The sequence below is a fragment of the Falco rusticolus genome, chromosome 5 (assembly GCF_015220075.1).
Source record: "Falco rusticolus isolate bFalRus1 chromosome 5, bFalRus1.pri, whole genome shotgun sequence".
Lineage (NCBI taxonomy): Eukaryota > Metazoa > Chordata > Aves > Falconiformes > Falconidae > Falco > Falco rusticolus.
In genome coordinates, this window is record NC_051191.1 from 60,907,435 (window position 1) to 60,925,197 (window position 17,763).

Genomic DNA, 17,763 nt, shown 5'->3' on the forward strand with positions numbered 1-17,763 from the left:
TTGAGAGTATTGAGAAGCCAGGTTCTGAGTTTGCCTTTTTGTTTTCCTGACTTGAATTTTGTCTTTGCAAGTCATTGTCATTCCCTGCTCTGGTTTCCTTATCTGTAAAATAGGTATTACAATTACTGACCTACTTTGAAGCAGTGACCGTAAAAATGGCTGGAATCACAGTCATGGCAGTCAGACAAAACAGCAGTGGGTTCTACCAGTCCACAGTATTGAAAAATTGGGGCTTTTGTCCCCTCAAAAGAGTTAAGACAGTTTAAAAATGTTAATCTTGTTTTCTTCCTAACTACCTTCTGAATTTAAAATTTCCCAGATCTCAACCATATTTTCAATATTTTTTTTAGTAGTTTACTAGAAGTTTGGTGTTCGTTTTGATGAAAACTCAGTTTTTAGTGTCATTCAAGCCACTGCAGCTTGTGATCAAATAACAGGGTTGATGGTTCTGAAAGGATGCAGTGTGAAGTCTCAGGGGAGTAGCAATTAGTACCAACTGCATGCTGCAAGTTATCCATGTGGATATATGCATATATTTGTCCCAGAACACTGCTTCATGTGCAGAGCAGTAAGTTTGTAAATGGACAGCTCAAGCTGCTCTAAACTCTTGGATCAGCATGTTTGAAAGGAATGTGAGAAAGAGAAATAGTTGCCCAGAGCTTTTTAAAACACTTACGAAAGTAGAGAACTTTTTGAATGTGCCTTTTGTTCTCCCGTCTTTTTTTTTAAGCTACAGGTTTCTGCTAGGTGCTGGGAACCTAACTTTTCAGACTTAACATGTATTCAAGCAGGACCATTTTGCATGCCTTTAACTTTTCTGATGACAGTAGGACAGTCGTTGGGATGGTGCATCAGTTGGGATGGGCTTCAGTAAACAACGTAGGCAGACCTTTGAAATGACAAACCTTTGTCCCAAGAGTGGAAGGATGGATCTGCAGCATCTTGTTGCAGGGCGGAGGCATTGCAGGGTGTAGCAGTGGATACACTGCCTAGGCACCTGGAGCCACTTGATGTGGAAGACCCGATAACACTAGGCTGCAGCTGGGTGATGCACTGCTGGCAGATTGCCTTTGGCTGCAAGGCCCTCAATGTGTCAAGTCCCTGGTTGCTGTGCAGGACCAGGACAGTGCTTTTACCTCTTTGAGCACCCACACCAGGTGTGATGGGGTGGTGACTATTTCTCACATGCAGTTCTTCAGTGAAAAACAGACTGCAGTGCTACAAGGCAGATGCAGTGCATGATGCGGTCATTAAGAAGTCACAGGAACCAAGTGTATGAGCTGTGGTCAAGGAGTGAGGTTTAGCTGATCTGGCAAGGCCATGTGTGTAAATATAGTGAAGCATTTATGTATTTCTTCATCAAATAAACCACATCTGTGTGCATACATAACTGTACTTCCTGCTGTGATTCTCCCATCTGTGCTGCGGTACCCTGAAGTAGTTTTCATGTCTGTGGTCTTATAGAGGAAGTCTTCCTTGCAGAGTTTATTCCTGTAGTCCTTGCAAGCAAGTCCTGGTGCTGAATCTGGCATTGTTGCTGTCTGATTTCTGTGAATGTTGTGTTCATCATTCTGGACATTCTATTACCTGAGCAATACATAATGCAGCTAGCAGGAACTATTAGAACTTCATTTGCTTAAGCTGCACGCTGCGGCTCTTGGAGCGGTGTATGAGCAAAGTATGCCCAGTTTCTGTTCCTGACTTCCCACTGCCATAGTAAACTATTTTCAGAGCTTTACTGTTATCTCCAGTTCTTCATCATAATATTAGAAATGGCTCAGCTGGGATCTTCACTTGAAACAAAATGCCATTTAGAAACTCTGGAGACTGTTGTGTCTCTACTATTAGAAGGGATAAACAGTTAAGTACGTTAGAGGAAAATAAGGTTCAGTATTTTGTCATTGGGAAGAGGTTTCAATCTCATTATTCCTGACAAATCTGTCTGGGTACTAAGAGTGGTGATGGCAGAAGAGGAATAAAAAGAAACCCATGTTGCATTTACCAGTACATCCAGAGAGAGAACAGCATGGGAATTGTCAGCATCTGTGTCTCTGTGAGCAGTTGTCTTGTGATTCCAGAGTCACATGGGCAAAATGGCAACAACCTCAGGGGCCCACTGCCTTTTTATGTCCAGACTCTTAAGGAAATTCTTGACGGTTATGGGATAGTCCTGGGTTATATGTACCACATTATGTGTATCAGGACAGCTTGAATCTGTCCAGGGCTATTTTAGGTAGTGCTTTATACTAGTGTTACTTCTGTCCCCAAATTCATGACACCTCATGTCAGCATTTTTCAGCAGTGCTGCTTGTTTCATCTTTCAATGTATTGACTTCACTAGGTTATAACTCAGTAGGTAAGTGTCAGGCTGTCTAGGGCATGCATGTATTTTCATATTTATTATGTTGCATAGCAAACCCCAGGTGTTCTGAATTCTTAAATTAGTTGTGCTTGAACTGACAAGTAAGCACTGGTAGTTTTTCTTTTAATTGCTTGCTTTTTGTGTCTGAGGGAACATTGTGTTGTCTTTTCAAATGGTAAGACTTTTTTTTCCCCAAACCTTTTGAAACATTAAAGTTTAAATGAGCGTTTTGTAAATTTTAAGTTCCACATAAAGAAGCTTCAACAAAGTATTAGATAGGAGAAACACTTACTACAGTTGTCAGCACTGACTTCTGTGAAATAGCATATATATTATTGTTTCATATTCATTGTAAGTTTGCATCATATGCCTCTGTACTTCCTGAGGCATATTCACCATATGTTGCTAACAGAGGTAAGCAGAGCCTTATCACATAAGAATGTATTTACAAAACCATGGGAGTTGTTTTTAATACTGCCTGTGAAGTTGGAGTTGTCACCATACCTGGAAGCAGGTTAACTTTGCACTAAGCGATACCTGGAGCTTTGAGTCCTACAAGGAGGTGTAGATGTATGGATGCCCTGCTGATAGTAATTTTGCAAGAAACTGAAGATTCTTACTCTACTGAAGTAGCCATCCTACTGTAGCTGCTTTTGCCGTTTTACAGCAGAGTTCTGACTCGTGTCTTCTATTTCTTGAAGCTATTGGTTGATCCTTTGCTGAACCATTCACATTTGTGAGGACTGAGTGCCATGCTGTGAATCAGCAGCAGGGCAAGCTGTATGTTAGCTTGATCTTATAAAGTGCTGGGCAGCCTGAGCACCCATGTGAGGCTTAGCTTCTTTCAGCCTTAGATTCACATTTCCAAGTCATTTAATATGCAAACCGAAGCCTGTAGGGCTGTTGCATTTACTAGATTGATGGAAAATTCTGTTTTGTAGGAAGATGATATGCACATGCTGCATAAAACTGTTGTATCAAGACCCAGTTCTTTCTTTGCTGTGCCTAGTTTTGAAGGTGAATTTGTTCCCTAGTTCTGAAAGGAATAGAAGGCTGTAAATGCCTCACAGACCTCTTCCTTCAACCACCTACCTGGGTTGTTTTTTTTTTTCCTCATTTATGAGGCATTAAGCTTTCCCAGATGCAAGCCACATTTTATTACATGTCATTCTGCACGTACAGGGTACAGGGTACGTGAATAAATACCTTTAGCAGTATTTTACTTGTTTACATGCAGAATCCTTTGGCAGTTCTGTCTGTTGGTTACTTGCAGTTTTAAAAATGCCAGCATTAGCTGGAGTAGGAAAGTAGCTTTGCAGAAAGCTTCATTATATTGGGATTGGAACTGGACACGCTGGAGTAGTTCTCTGTCTTTAGAAGTTAATTTATAGCTCAGCTTAATCTTTTACATGCCCTCAAATCCGTAGTCTGTTAGATGACTGTCTACAGAAATATCTTTGGACTTCAGTGTATTAGCCCTCAGAGTTTATTGTGGAAAAATACAAAAAGAGACCCTAAAAAGGGATAGACTGCCTCACTGGTAAATGGTTAACAGCAGAGATTTTGTTACAAATGGGTATGAAAAAATCATACTCTTCTGATTATATGTACAGCTTGGTGAATAAAGGTGATAATGAAGAAGGTGGAATCAGCCCAGAAAAATCACATGCCTTTGCTCTGGCGCTAGATCAGAAAATAAGTTGGACATTTTCTTGCTGACTTATTTAAAGGCAAGGTACTGAAATAACTTGAGAATTAAACAATGATTTTTTTAATCTGTTGATTTTTCATTTCTAGTAGATTAATGCTAGATTCAGGACACCGCTTTTATTACCTTATCTATGTGCACTGGTGTTAGCAAACTTTATTAAAATCTATGCCTAGGGCTAGCATGCCTTAGTATGCCAGCTGATGTTAAAAAAGAAAAAAAAGTCTACATATCTGTAATCATAACTGATTGCTTGATACCTGTTTGCATACAGCCTTCCTTCTAGTATACTTTTCTACATTAATGCTGCAGTGATGTTTTGCCTGCTAAGTAAAGCCATCTGATGAAAATGAATGTATTTGTGATGCCCAGTACAGGTTAATTTTGCCTTCATTTAGAATACTTGGATTTCTGTTCAGTATTTTGAGTTTCTGCCTGATAAATCATCTCTTCAATAGCTCTCCCACTCCATAAATGCTTGATGAATTCTGAAATGTCAAGGTAATGTGGAAGAGATGTGAAGCAGGCAGTCAGGATTGTATCGTGGCTTTTCTTTTGCTGTGGTGTACTGAATTTCAGATACTTCAGGGTAAGGGGAGTGAATGTTGCTGTATTCCATGGGAAAATGTCTTTGAAATAGATTAAAACCTGTTAAAATAATTTGCCTGGATGTAGTGGATCTGTCAACTGAAGCAATGCAAATAACTTCTAAGTCTTGAGACTGATTAGCAGCCGGGCAGGGATGGGGGTGGTTGGAGAAGCCTGATTAGGAAGACATAGGAGGAGGATTAAACCAAACTTCCCCAGATTAGTGTGCTTAGCAATGCAGTATTACCACTAGGTCAGCAGAGCACTTTGCCTGCTTCCTGTTCCTTACGCAATGTAGCTGTGTTTCAGTTTGCTAGCTTAATTTGATTTATTTACAACTGATTGGTGTGTGGTTTTTCTTTTGGTTTGTTTTTTCCTAGCGATAGAACAAATGATTTTGTACCTCTAATGGGAACAAAGTCTGGCAGAGGTTGGGAGGGAGGATGAAGGACCCAGGATTAACTCTTCCACATGGGCAGAGATTGACCAACAAGTTTGTGGTGTTCTGATGCAAAGAACCGAGTCTATAAATGAAAAATGTGACCTGCTGGCATCAGTGGGATATCAGTGATGTGTGGAACTGTTGTCCCAAAATCAGCCCAAAATTCCAAAGTAAATTTTCTGTCAGGCCCTTCCATCAATTTGTTCTGTAGCTGGAGTAGCATGCCATGCATGTCTGCTTGAGGTCTGTATGTGACTGTTGTCACCTGATCATATACTTGCTATGATGTTGTTAACTTAAGTCCCTTTGAGACCCTCATATGTGTCCCTCCATTATCCTGTCATATACTGGAAACTGCTATTGGGGAGTGGTGATCACTGGGCGGTGCTTCTTTGTATTGCCTATCTTCATACTGTCTCACACAGATAAGTAATGATGCTGTATGTTACTCTTTGGATATTGGGTGAGGAAATTGAGGATCTGGTAGTCTCTAAAAAACAAGTTTTGAGAATGGCTAACAGAAAGGAAAAGGATGCCTTTGGTATCAACCCATTGTTCTGAAGTTTCTTTTAGTGTCGGCAAGTTTAAGGCAGAAGGATTTATTTTACAGACTCAGAACAGACCACAGCTGCAGGCTTTGCAGGAATAAGTGAACTGAAACAAAAAGGGAAAAAAGAGGCATGTTTCTAACACTTTGTTTATTTCAAAAGATTTCTCTCACCCTGACCCAGCTGTACAACTGAAAGGTGGTATCACAGTTGCTGTCTGAGGACTTAATCTTGCAATTCTTAGCTCTAATTTTGAGGTTGTGTTTATGAAAAAGATCCCGGGTCTAAGAACCTCTGCTGCTTCTTGTATTCTTAAATTCAACTTTGGACACTACCCACACACATACAAACCAACCTGTTTAATGTCATCTGTCCACATGCAAGGAGTCTCATCCTTCCTGTCATCAAGTCATTGCTTGCTAGCTCCCACTTTGAAAGTGGCAAAGTCTTTCAGGTGTTCTTAGAGCCTGGGGGCAGATAGTTAAGGCTCATTCCTGTCCTTGCCTAAGCCCTTAACAAGGTTTGTTAATGTATTATAAGGAACAACATCCTTTTCAATCCACTGGCTCAGGAAATACTTAAATGCCAAGTGTTTGTGTAAAGCTTTTTCATATTAAAAAGTACACAGTCTGCATAACCAACCTGCAAATCCTTGGTGTTGTTACTGCATGAAAGTGTAATGCTTATTACTAATTGGTCTGAGACAAGACTAATCCATCACCGTGAGGTGAGAAGAATCATGGGGTGCGCATGATCTGAGTTTGGATCCAGATTAACTCAGTTCTGAGCCCTTGTTTATACCTTGGAAAGCCTCTGCTCTCCCATCTCCAGCCACCAGTGAGTATTACCACCATAGTGTTTTAAGATGGTCAGAAGTCGTTCACTCAGCTTTTCCTGCCATGTGTTCACATACAGCTGCTGTGACCTAGACCATGGCTCTGTCTGTTCTCTCTAAACACTTGGGCACGCTTAAGACTCTGGCTAAATGTTTGGGCCTTGCTATCCTGATTAACCCTCCTTCCTGGCATGCCAAGGTGGTGCAGAAGCACAAGGCTGTAATGCAGTATGTCAGTCAGAGATGGAATCAGGCCAAAGTAAATGGTGCTTCAGAATCTCTGGCCCAGATGGTTAACTGTGCCATGATCTGCTTGCTCAGGATGACAAGGGACAATAAGAGAGCACACAAACTCTGTCCCAGTTTTAATGGTTTTCTGTACCAGCCCCAGCATAAGGGGTGCTATTAAAGCAGTTCAGATGTTGCTCTGAGTTTTACAAACTTGCATGTTTGGAGAGAGGAACAGATTATGTTAAGGTTTGAAGTTAAATTAAATTAAAAGTGATTACTTTTCTGCATTACTGAGGAGGAGAAGGATTTGATGAGGGTTAAGACAGATCCCAGTTCCCCCCATCCTCTTTTGCTTTTGTTCCAGTTGTAAGTCATTATTAACAAATCGGGGACAGAATAGTTGATATACAAGTGTTAGGAATACATTGATTAAAGATTGACGTATCCAAATGGTTGTCTGTTGTTTCCAGCTGTCAAGCAAAATTAAATACCCTCACTACAAGTCTTGCTTTGCATAAGCACATCTTGAGGATGTGTGTACTTTCGCTGTCCAGTTTAGTCATGAGAGTACAGATCTGTGTGCTGGTTTGTGCTTCTGTATCAACTTAAAGCACTGTATTTACATCAGTACGTTCCTTGAGCCTGAATGCATGATATACAGACTCATCTGCTGGTTTTCTTCATTGCTGTACATTTTGGGGAAAGATGATGTACCAATATGAAACATTCTTATCCTGGTATGACAGCTTACATGTTTGAGGTTGTTCTGGCTTTGTTGTTTTGGTGGCGGGGGGGAACCCAAACCCAAAACTAAACCCCAAATCCTACCTCTGTTCAAAGCAGTTAAATTGAAACTGTGTGTTGATTAGGTCTGAAGCATACCTGTTGTTACTGCTTCCCTATGCAGGTATTTTGGGACTAGTTGTTTACATACAGCTGAATGTTTGTGTAAGTAGTTGCAGATTCAGTCAAGAAGCTGGTAACAAAGTAGTAGTAACAGCAGAGCTAAAGACCTTTCATTATTTCTATTGACATGTCACTTTTGTTTGTAGAATGAAATGTGTCTTGCCACACAGCAGCTTTCGAAGCAGCTCCTTGCTTATGAAAAGCAGGTATGTTCAACATACGACTCGGATTTCTTTTCAGCCTCAGCACTTGTGAAGAAGTCTGTGTAAATATTATGGTGTCCACAAGTTCATTTGCTTTACTTGTTTTCATGTGAAGGCTGTTCTTTAAAAGAAATAAAATGCAAAATGTGAGTTAATAAATTTATGAAGATGCAAGCCAGTTTGTTCCTATGGTATGACTATGACTTTAAAATTAGTTTAATAAGCATTAATTATATGTTGTCTAAAATCCATTCATTTAAAACAAGAGGAGCAGGGTAAAAGGGTAAAAGAATACTAATGAGTTACTGTTTTTCCATTTATTTTTATCATTTATTGCATTTTGTAGGAGCATTCGTTACCTTTGTAGTAAAACACGTATTTTATACTCACCTTTATTGATTTATGGACCAAATGTGTGTTTCTGTTTCCAGCATTTTGCCTTAGGTAAAGGAGATGAAGAAGTGATATCCACTCTTCATTACTTTTCAAAAGTTGTGGACGAGGTAATTTGAATTGCCAATATTCTATTTTTACATTATAGAATATTAGTGTTTTTTTCTTTTGGGCTTTGTCCTTTTGATTCTGAGCCTTTCCACTGAAGGCTAGATTGTGCCTGGGTTTTGTAGAATCATTTATGGTAATATCAGCCTTTCATAATGGTTAGAGCTGTTTCTGTGGCTTCATCCCACATGCTGTCCTCAGAGCAAAGCTGAATTTTCTAAGTAGGAGAATTAGAAAAGAAGCTGAAGCAGGACTTGTCATCTAGGTAGGGGCCATTTTTTATTAGATTTCATTTAAGAATGACATTTCCATTTATACACTGCAGTTTGAGCCAAAACTTGCCAGGGATGGATGCAGGGCAGCTATAAATTAGTAAAGTTGCAGTTTAGTTGCTGTGAGATCATGCATAACCCAGAGGTGTCTGGGGGAGGTGGCAGAAATGCCTGCTGAAGGCAGGTGGGGTACTACAGCTGTGTGTGCTGAACACTTCTACTCCCTGTAGGTTGCTGCTAAGTACTGGGGATCTTTCTAAATGCTTTTGTTAGACCTGCCCATATAACACCTCAATATAATCTTGGTATCTAGGTCCTTATTGCTTAAGTATCATTTGTGACATTGCACTTTCTGTTGTGAGCAGGGCTGTGCCATCAGAAAGGTGCTGTTCTTGTTAGTCTACTTTTGGCTTCCATTCATAAGGCAGAAGGGTGGATTGAGGTCTGCTGTTTTGGAGAGGAGAGTTTTGTGGGGCAAAAAACAAGTTAAAAATTTTAGAGCACATGGATAACTTAACTACAGTGAGAGGAATCCCAAAGGGTAACTTTTCGATTAGACTTCTCCTACTGCACATGTGCTCTCAGGGGATACTTGAAAGTTATGTTTGTTGTCACAAGTCTTGTACTTGTCTGCAACTATGAATGAATCAAAACCAGAACTTTCTCCTTCCCGGGTGCAAGAGGACATCCCATTTGGGAGCAGAGAGCCGCGAGGCTCTCTGTTCAGTTCTGTCAGTCACATTTTCCTTCACAAGAACCTACTCCATTCCTCAGCCTCCTTTTCTGTGTGTTAGCTACCCCTTGTACCTGTTCCTCAGTTATCTGTTCTACACGATTGAGTTGTACTTGTTTAGTTTTGTATCTACTCATGGGAAGTACTTCATCCTTACATGCATAACCTCACCTAGAGGCCTCCAGGTTACTGTGAGCAAATGGGCAGAATATGTCAGCATGTGGTGCGCTCCTGGTTTGTAGTATCAGGCGCTCTGGCAGTGTGATTGTTACTTGTCCTACCTGAACCCATCTAATATTCTTAGCATGCCACTGCTGGTGTGTAGAGCCTTGCCTTCATCCTAAACAGTGTCACATGAGTGCTTTAAAAATAGGTCTCCATGTGCTGAATTTTAGAGAGATGCTTACAAAAACAGGAATGGGAAACTGCTCTAAAGGTAAAACATTTGAATGGGACCTTTCGCCGTGGTTGCTCCCTGTTGTGATTGTGTCCTGGATAACCCTTGTGAATGGAAAGAGATTCTAGTCATGGTGGTGGTACTGTAACTCTGTGATGTAGACACTAACAAAAACTGGTTAATAAAGCTAATTAAGATTAAATCCTGATTTGTTAAGCATTAGAATTAATGGTCAAGTGAACTGCCCTAATAACAGTATGCAGGAACCAAGAAGTTCTTGGATCCTTGGAAAACACCAGGCAGGAATTAAGCATTTAGGGGAAAATCCCCGTCTGTCTCTGATATCTTGAGAAATGTATTTTAAGCACTGAAGCACACTGAAGTACCCTTTCTTTTATTTTTATAATAAAATCGACATTTTATTATACCCTTTTTTTGTCTGCTGGGCACAAATGGCAGGCTACAGAGTGCTGTTATTTTTAATTTTTTTATTTACACTGTGTTTTAGAGTATTGCTCTATTCTCTGTTTCAGCTCAATATTCTTCATTCTGAACTGGCAAAACAGCTTGCAGATACAATGGTTCTCCCAATAATACAATTTCGGGAAAAGGATCTCACAGGTAAATTTTATTTTAAGCTTTAATTTTCCTCATGTGTTCCTTCTTGCTTATTTTATAGTAAGGGGAGACATAGTGCCATGTAATAGTTTGTTCTTTGATGATTCACAGAAAAGTTTTTTTTTGTGGATTTTTTTTTTTATTGCCTGCTACAGAATTTCATTGACAGGTGCATGCTTTTACTCAGACATAAACAGTGCAAGTTCATCACATCACATTTTATGCACCATATGGTGCAAGTTTGAAAATACACGGCTTTGTTCTTTGCTGGGTCACTTTGCTTTTACATTAGTGTAATTTCACTGAAATCGTTGATATTATGATTGCCTGAAGAAGCGAAGTTTAGCAGTTAATCTGACTTGCAAGTAGTATTTATGCAGCTTCAGAAGATTGGATTTGTTTGTTTGTAAAAAAACAAGCAAAAATGTTTTTTTAACTTCAGAGTATAGTATTTTCCCTCCCTTTCAAGGAGTCAGTCTTTAAATCCTTGCCATGCAAAGGTAGTTCCAAGTAACCTGATTGTACAAACTTCGACATTCATTAAACAGCAAAGCAATAATGCAAATGTTTGGTGTTAATTTCAGAAGAAACAAGGTCACATTCAAGGTCAACGATATCTTAACCTACTCATGCAAAAGAAATAAGAGTTTTTACTGCAGAATTTTTTTTTTTTTAAACCCACTTTTAATCTAGCTAATCTCAGTCCTGTTTATGTACTTTTAAAGACATCATTTTGATGGGAAACAAAACAACTACAGCACAATAATGACTGGTTTAGGTTCCTCATATGGTAGCATCTCATTTGAAGTGAAGACATCAAGGTGTTTATTTTAATGGATATCTTGTTTATCATACAATGTCAAATATAATGCAGGATTTGGAAGGTAAGATCTATAAACAATTTCCCCCCTCTTTAATGTGGCTTCATTGATACAGTGATTCTGCTTCCATCTTTATGGGTTCTGCTGCCTGGTTCATAAAAGAAGACATAAGAAGAAAATGCAAGTGAAGCCTGCAATCAAAGTCTCAACTACTTCATCACAAAAAATGAAATTTTCTTCAACGCCTCTGGATGTCAAAGTTGTTTTTTTTTCTATCCATCCATCACAACCTCCATTTTTCTCTGACAAGAGGCTGTAGAACAGTTTTTAGTAGAGGCCTGGCCATACTGACATTTCATTGTAGGATGAAGCAAGGAAGATTGACCATGTTGTTGTTTTTACTTTTGATCTTCCTATGTCTGTGTCTTGAACACTATAGAAACTTCTAGGTTAAAGATAGTCACACCTGGGAAGAATTTCTGTCTTTCTGCATCAGTCATGAGGAAGTGTTCCAGGGAGACAAAGGTGGTGCGAAGCTGATCAATGAGTAGGTTGTTGCAAGTAATCAGAGACCATGATGACATCCTACAGTTTCCCCTTTTCACTGTTGCATAATGTCTGTTCTTGTGAATGTGCTTGCTTTGTAGCTTTTTGAGAAGGGTTTTGCCAGTTGCAGCATACATAGATATGCACACTTGAGAGTAGCTTGCACCCAGCACAGAGTTAAGTCGCCTGTTTAGCTTCAGAAACTCATGACCAGTGTTTGTTATGGTAAGCATTATAGCCAGCAGTCAGATGTGTTAGATATGTATTTCTTTTCACAGAGAAATTTAGCAAAAAATGTTCCACATTGATGAAGGTTCATGTACAGTAAAGGGGCTTACTTACGTCTCTGGGACTTGGATTTCTCAGTATCACATAAGCATTGTCAGGAAGTTGTTCAGAACTGCCGGTCTTTTATGATAGTGCTGGGCCTTTTGTCATAACAAGCATACTGAAATGGTGCTTCTTTGGGTAAACTACACTGGCAGATAGGAATCTTTTTCATAGTGATAACTTTATTAAGAAAGTAAACACACTCAATTTTTCATTTGCTATCTGCCTGTTCATTTCTCTAGCAGCTGATCTGGTTTATCATTATCAAGACAGGCACAACATGCATCTCTGCTGTGAAAGGACTTAGTGACTTAGGCATTAAATATGCCATAAACGGTCTCAGTTGAACAAAGTCTTTACAGCTGGTTTTACTTTGAATATTTGATTTCTCTTTTCCAGAAGTAAGCACGTTGAAGGATCTTTTTGGCCTTGCTAGCAATGGTATGTTTCCCTGTTTTGTTTGTTTCTAATGGTGTGCACCTGTTATATCACATAAGACATTTTTAATCTACGCACACACACATCACATTTCTAAAAAAAATAATATTCCTTGTCTACAGAACATGACGTGTCCATGGCAAAGTATAGCAGGTTACCGAAAAGGAAAGAAAATGAAAAGGTAATGAACATGAAAGGGAAAAGGAAAAGTTTTCATCAGCCGTTTTGTCTGCATCATTGTTCACTTATGAACTTTGGAGAGTTCCTCAGTTAAATTCACAGTAGCTCAAGAGTGCTTGTGATTTCGTTTCCGAGCAGACACAAAGCTTTTAAACATGAATTCAGCAAAGTTATACCTGTTTTCCCCAAGTTAGGCAAGTGATCAAGTATTGTGCTGAACTAGAGCCCTTCAGATGCAGGGGAGCTCTTGGGCAATCCAAATGACTATAAATAGATCTGTATAGGCCTACTGTTGTACAGCTGATGTGATGATGCTGTATCAATGGGTACAATTCATTGTGAACTGTCATGAAGCCTTGTGTCTGCTGTTTATAAAGCATTCCATTTACTCGCATTTACCTTCTTCCTAAATTTCTCTGTATGGATTGTCATTCCACTTACAGTACACGTAACTCTGTTGGTGGGATTGTTTTACATTTCTTCTTCTTTGCCCACTGGACCACTGTTCCCAAATATATCCCTGTATGCCAAAAAGAGTGTGATTGGCCCTATCCTAAGGGTGCATCAGTTCTACAAGATGGCCATTAAAGGAAATGCATTACAGAACGGAATGTGATACAGCATATTATGAATTATTCATCTCTGAATTCTGCACTTGCAGGCTTGTGTTGTGATCTCAGCTGCAAGTAGACTTCTTGCATTGAGATCAGATACAGAATTTTAGTTGTGGTACTTACATAGTTTGTAGTCACAGGGGCTCCCCAAATGCTTTAGTACCTTGCCAGAGAAGGGCTTGAAGTACTTGCTTTGGGTTTTGGATTTGCTTTCTTCGTTTCTCATCTTTCGCTTTAATGTGAAGAAGTTCTGTAATGAGAGTTGTTTTAAAGATAATTTGAAAATAATCAGTAAATGTAAATATATCCTTGTGCATAGTAACACCATGATCAATTTTATTCAGCTTAAGGCAGAAGTGGCAAAAGAAGTGGCAAATGCAAGAAGAAAGCAGCACCTTTCATCTCTGCAGTATTACTGTGCCCTGAATGCTCTGCAATACAGGAAGAGAGTGGCAATGATGGAACCCATGCTAGGATATACACGAGGACAGGTATGGACAGTAACACATCTATATCACTTAGACATGTCCCTGGGAAAAGGAAAACGTTGTAGCTCTGGATTATTATTTTTTTTTGAGAACTGACAAATGATAACAGGGAAAGGAAATACTTTTATTCAGCTTGCTTAGATTCTAACAACAGTTTTGTTAGAATCAGTTTTGTTAGAATAAATCAACTGTTAGTTGAGTAGTTTAGATGTAGTTGCGTAGTTTAGATATTCAGGAAAGACATCAATGAAAAAAAAATTCCAGTACATTTATATGCAAAATCAGCCTGGGGTTAATTTTTTCACAGCTAAGCTATCAGTGGAGCAGCATTTACTTCCACTGTTTACTCTGCACAAACTCTCTTATGTAGCAGTTCCCTTCCTGGCACATAGTGTTCAGCATACTGATGAGGAGTGTACACGATAGGGAACAGAGCATGCACTAGAGAACTGGAAGGGCAGAACAATGGAGTGGATTGAGCATAAGGCTGGCAAATCCTGTTTCTAATCTTTATTCTGCTAGCAATTTGATAGAGCATTTCTCAGGTCTGTAAAATGCAGTAGTAATACTGTTAATCTAACTCTCCAGAATGTCAGGAGGATCAGCAAACTAGTATTTTCACAGCACTTGATTCTCATTGCCACAGATTTTAAGGGCCTGTTGTGCTTTGACACTGATGAAAGAAAGTGTTGGGAAAATGAGAATTGGGCTGTGAAAACAGAAAATACGGATCTTTGTAGTGTGGATTGTCATCTCCATTGTCCTGTGTCTTTTGCAGATCATGGACCCCATATAGAACAGGTATTAAATGAGAATTTAGTCACTTTCCCCACCATGGGAGTTCACACTGCTTCTCTGCTGTTGTTATCCTAATGAAAGAGCTGTGTCAGTTTCCTTTACTGGAAGCCAAACAGAACTTTCTTTCCCTGTATTTTATCTGGCAAAACTGCCATATCTTAGTGCTTTATACAGGAAAGTCTTAGGTTGTCATGGGAATGACTGAGTAGCCAGAAGCCAGTTGATACTGATGCTTAAATACTGTTAATCTTCAGCGTAAGTATATATTTTCTGTATTAATTACTCAAAATGTGTCATGTTTCACATTTCTAATGAATGAGCAGGCCATAAGGAATTTTTGGACGCAGTGGCTAATAGCAGGTTTATTTGACTGAAAACTGACATCAATGTCTAAGCTAGGCATATCAGTCTATCATCAGTGGAATTTCGAGCTTTTCCCTCCTGAACTAGGCTTCTGAAGTAAATAGGTGAATCATTCTTTAAGAGAGCATGCTTCCTCTCCTTTGTTTGTAAAGGGAGTCTGTGGTCGTTAACATGGTTGCAGAAATCTGAATTAAAAGTAAGAGGAATCCCATGTCCCAGGGTTAGAGAAAAAGAGTGGAATCACAAGTAAAATGGGATGAAATAGCTAATAAATTGCTTAACAGCCAGGAATTTGCTTTTACGCTTCTTTCCAGAGTAGTTCACCATTTTTTGATTTATTATTTTAAAGCTAATTAATTGCACACATGCACTAGCGTGTCTGTGTTTCACACAGTTGCCAGTAGATCCTAATGATGACTGTGTACCCCACAGCAGGTAATCCAAGGTCAAGCCTGCACTGAGTGCTTTGCTGCTGTTGCGTGTCTGCTGAGCCATACCAGCTAAGTGAATTCGTCTTCTGTCACAAAATGCGCACTTTGGCCTTAGTAGCTTTTTTTAGTTCCTGCAGCAGAATAAAATCCATGGTAAATCTGTAGTTGATATAACTGATTGTGCTGGAGGCTTCTGCTAGCACAGCTATGCTTCATCTCTTTCCTGACTGATTTTGCTGTAGCAGTTCAAAAATTTCCAAATTGGAGTTGGTAGTCCAGGTTGGACTGCTAAATCTAATGGATGATTTGTGTCCCATTCCTTTTAATGTGGTGGCATTCCATGCATGCTCGTGGCATCACTAGACCCGATTCTGCACAGTGCTGTTATGGGAGAAGGCTACCTGTTCCCTTATTTCAGTCATTCAGCAAGTTCATTGGAACGTACCTGTCAGCAGCCAGTAGCTTCTGTGTGTGTGAAAAGGGTGTGTGAAAGGGTGGAAGACTGCAAAAATGAGAAACACAAAGAAAGGAAATGCAGCTGTTTTGACCATGTGATCGCCAGCCAGATGCATCAGTTGATAACGGAATTGCTGTTAACACAGTTCCCACAATCTGTTACTTGTCTGCCAAAAACAAGACAGCTTCCATTGTCCATCTTTTGGTATTTTTCAGATCAACTTTTTTAAGAAAGGAGCAGAAATGTTTTCCAAAAGAATGGACAGCTTTTTGTCATCTGTTTCAGACATGGTTCAAAGGTAATGCAATACTTTCCCTTTTGTCATTGGGCATGTTTTGTTAAAGCAGCAGGTGGAAAGGAGGTATGTTTATGCATGTAAAGGAAAATGCTGTCAGTGAACTGCAGAGAGTATTTTTACAGGATAGTCAAGAACTATATACTACAAAGTGTTCACATGCTTATATCCCTATGTCTCTTCTTGGACTCAAAAGCATGGAATTTGGGCTTGAAGTGCGTTAACAAAATTAATATAATAGAGGTAAACTGCATTCTGAATTAGAGGTATTTATACTTACTGGATCTTCTGTAATAATACTGTAACAATAATCCATTAACTTCTCAAGTAAGGATTTAGGTCCTGTAGTGTTTGATGTTGTAGCTACGTAAGGCAAACTCCTCCCCTAGAGAACATATTCATTGCATTCAGTATAGGCTGTATCAGTTTACTGAGTTCTGCCTGCTTTGGCTAACTAAGGCTTTATTTCATTAAACTGCCCCACTTCTGTATTCTTAATTTTGTGATTATTTTTTCTTATATACACACACAGTGACCCCCACACCCTGTCCTCTACTTGTCGTGAAGATTGGCATTTGCTTTATAATTAAGTCCCTGTAAATGTAAACTTTACATTTAAAATGTAATCAGAGAGAACATTAATAATTGATCTTAAATCAGCTGGAACACTAGACCGAGTCCTTCACTTTATTGCTTCATACCTTTCATATCAGACTGTAGCCAAATCATTACTTATTCTGACTGGTGGCATTTTAAATAAATTGTTAATTTGAGAACAGTGTTGTAATTAATTTCCCTGTATAGTAAGTTCTTTTACTAAATGATTCTTTACTTCCTGTACCTTACTTATTTATCTTTTCACACTCACTTCTGAAATAAATCCCCCTGCCGTCTACACAGCAGTTGTATAAACTGGAGGACAGATTTTTAACTCCCTTTGAAATAGTGCCCTTTACTTAATAAGCAGAGAGCATCTTGCTTGTGTCTTACAGGCACAGTGAGGATCCTGCCACTGGATCCTCACCATAGAATAACTCCTTGTTTTCCAAAGTCTGATGAATTTGAATTCCGGATAGTGCACAGTACTAAATGGAAGCAAAACCAGGATGCTTACTTGTTCTGCTGAGTCTGGTTTTTGTATTTTAGGTCTGTCACACAGCAGAGCTTGAAAGTACAAGTCAAATGTAATTAGTGCAGGAGTGTGATGGCTTTGGAAAAAAAACAAAAAGAGAAGCTTGCAAAAAGTTGAATGACACTGTGCAGCTTAGCAATTACTGACACAGGACACAGTTTCATGACTTAAGATTATACAGCCACTGAAAACCATGCTGCCCACTCCATTCCTCCTTTAGTGCTGGGGATCACAAGGCTTCAGTGAGTCAGATCTGCTTGCTAATCAAGCTAAAAGTGTTTTATTTATCAGATTTGTTTTCTTGGAATAATAAGCTGATGAGACCCATTGTGCACCTGCAGAATTTCAGCAGTGATGTAGTCTTGCATCTGTTTAAGTGGATTGTGACACTGAGTCTTCATATTTGGAAATATTTTCATTTATACAGTGAATATTGCTAACAGTGTGAAAACACATAAGACAGATCATGAAAATATTCTCAGTAACCAGTTGGTCTCATTGCCACAAATGCATATAACTTCAGAAT

The 17,763-nt window shown here is 39.2% G+C and overlaps 1 protein-coding gene across 1 annotated transcript in view; it reads left to right on the plus strand.

Annotated features, from left to right (window-relative positions):
* Positions 1-17,763, plus strand: part of APPL2 (adaptor protein, phosphotyrosine interacting with PH domain and leucine zipper 2) — a 40,232-nt gene that overhangs the window by 7,612 nt on the left and 14,857 nt on the right. Inside the window, exons 3-9 of the mRNA XM_037390637.1 lie at positions 7,767-7,826; positions 8,255-8,326; positions 10,260-10,347; positions 12,441-12,482; positions 12,602-12,660; positions 13,618-13,764; positions 16,026-16,108. Coding sequence (XP_037246534.1) covers positions 7,767-7,826; positions 8,255-8,326; positions 10,260-10,347; positions 12,441-12,482; positions 12,602-12,660; positions 13,618-13,764; positions 16,026-16,108 — 551 coding nt within the window. The remainder of the gene's footprint in view (positions 1-7,766; positions 7,827-8,254; positions 8,327-10,259; positions 10,348-12,440; positions 12,483-12,601; positions 12,661-13,617; positions 13,765-16,025; positions 16,109-17,763) is intronic.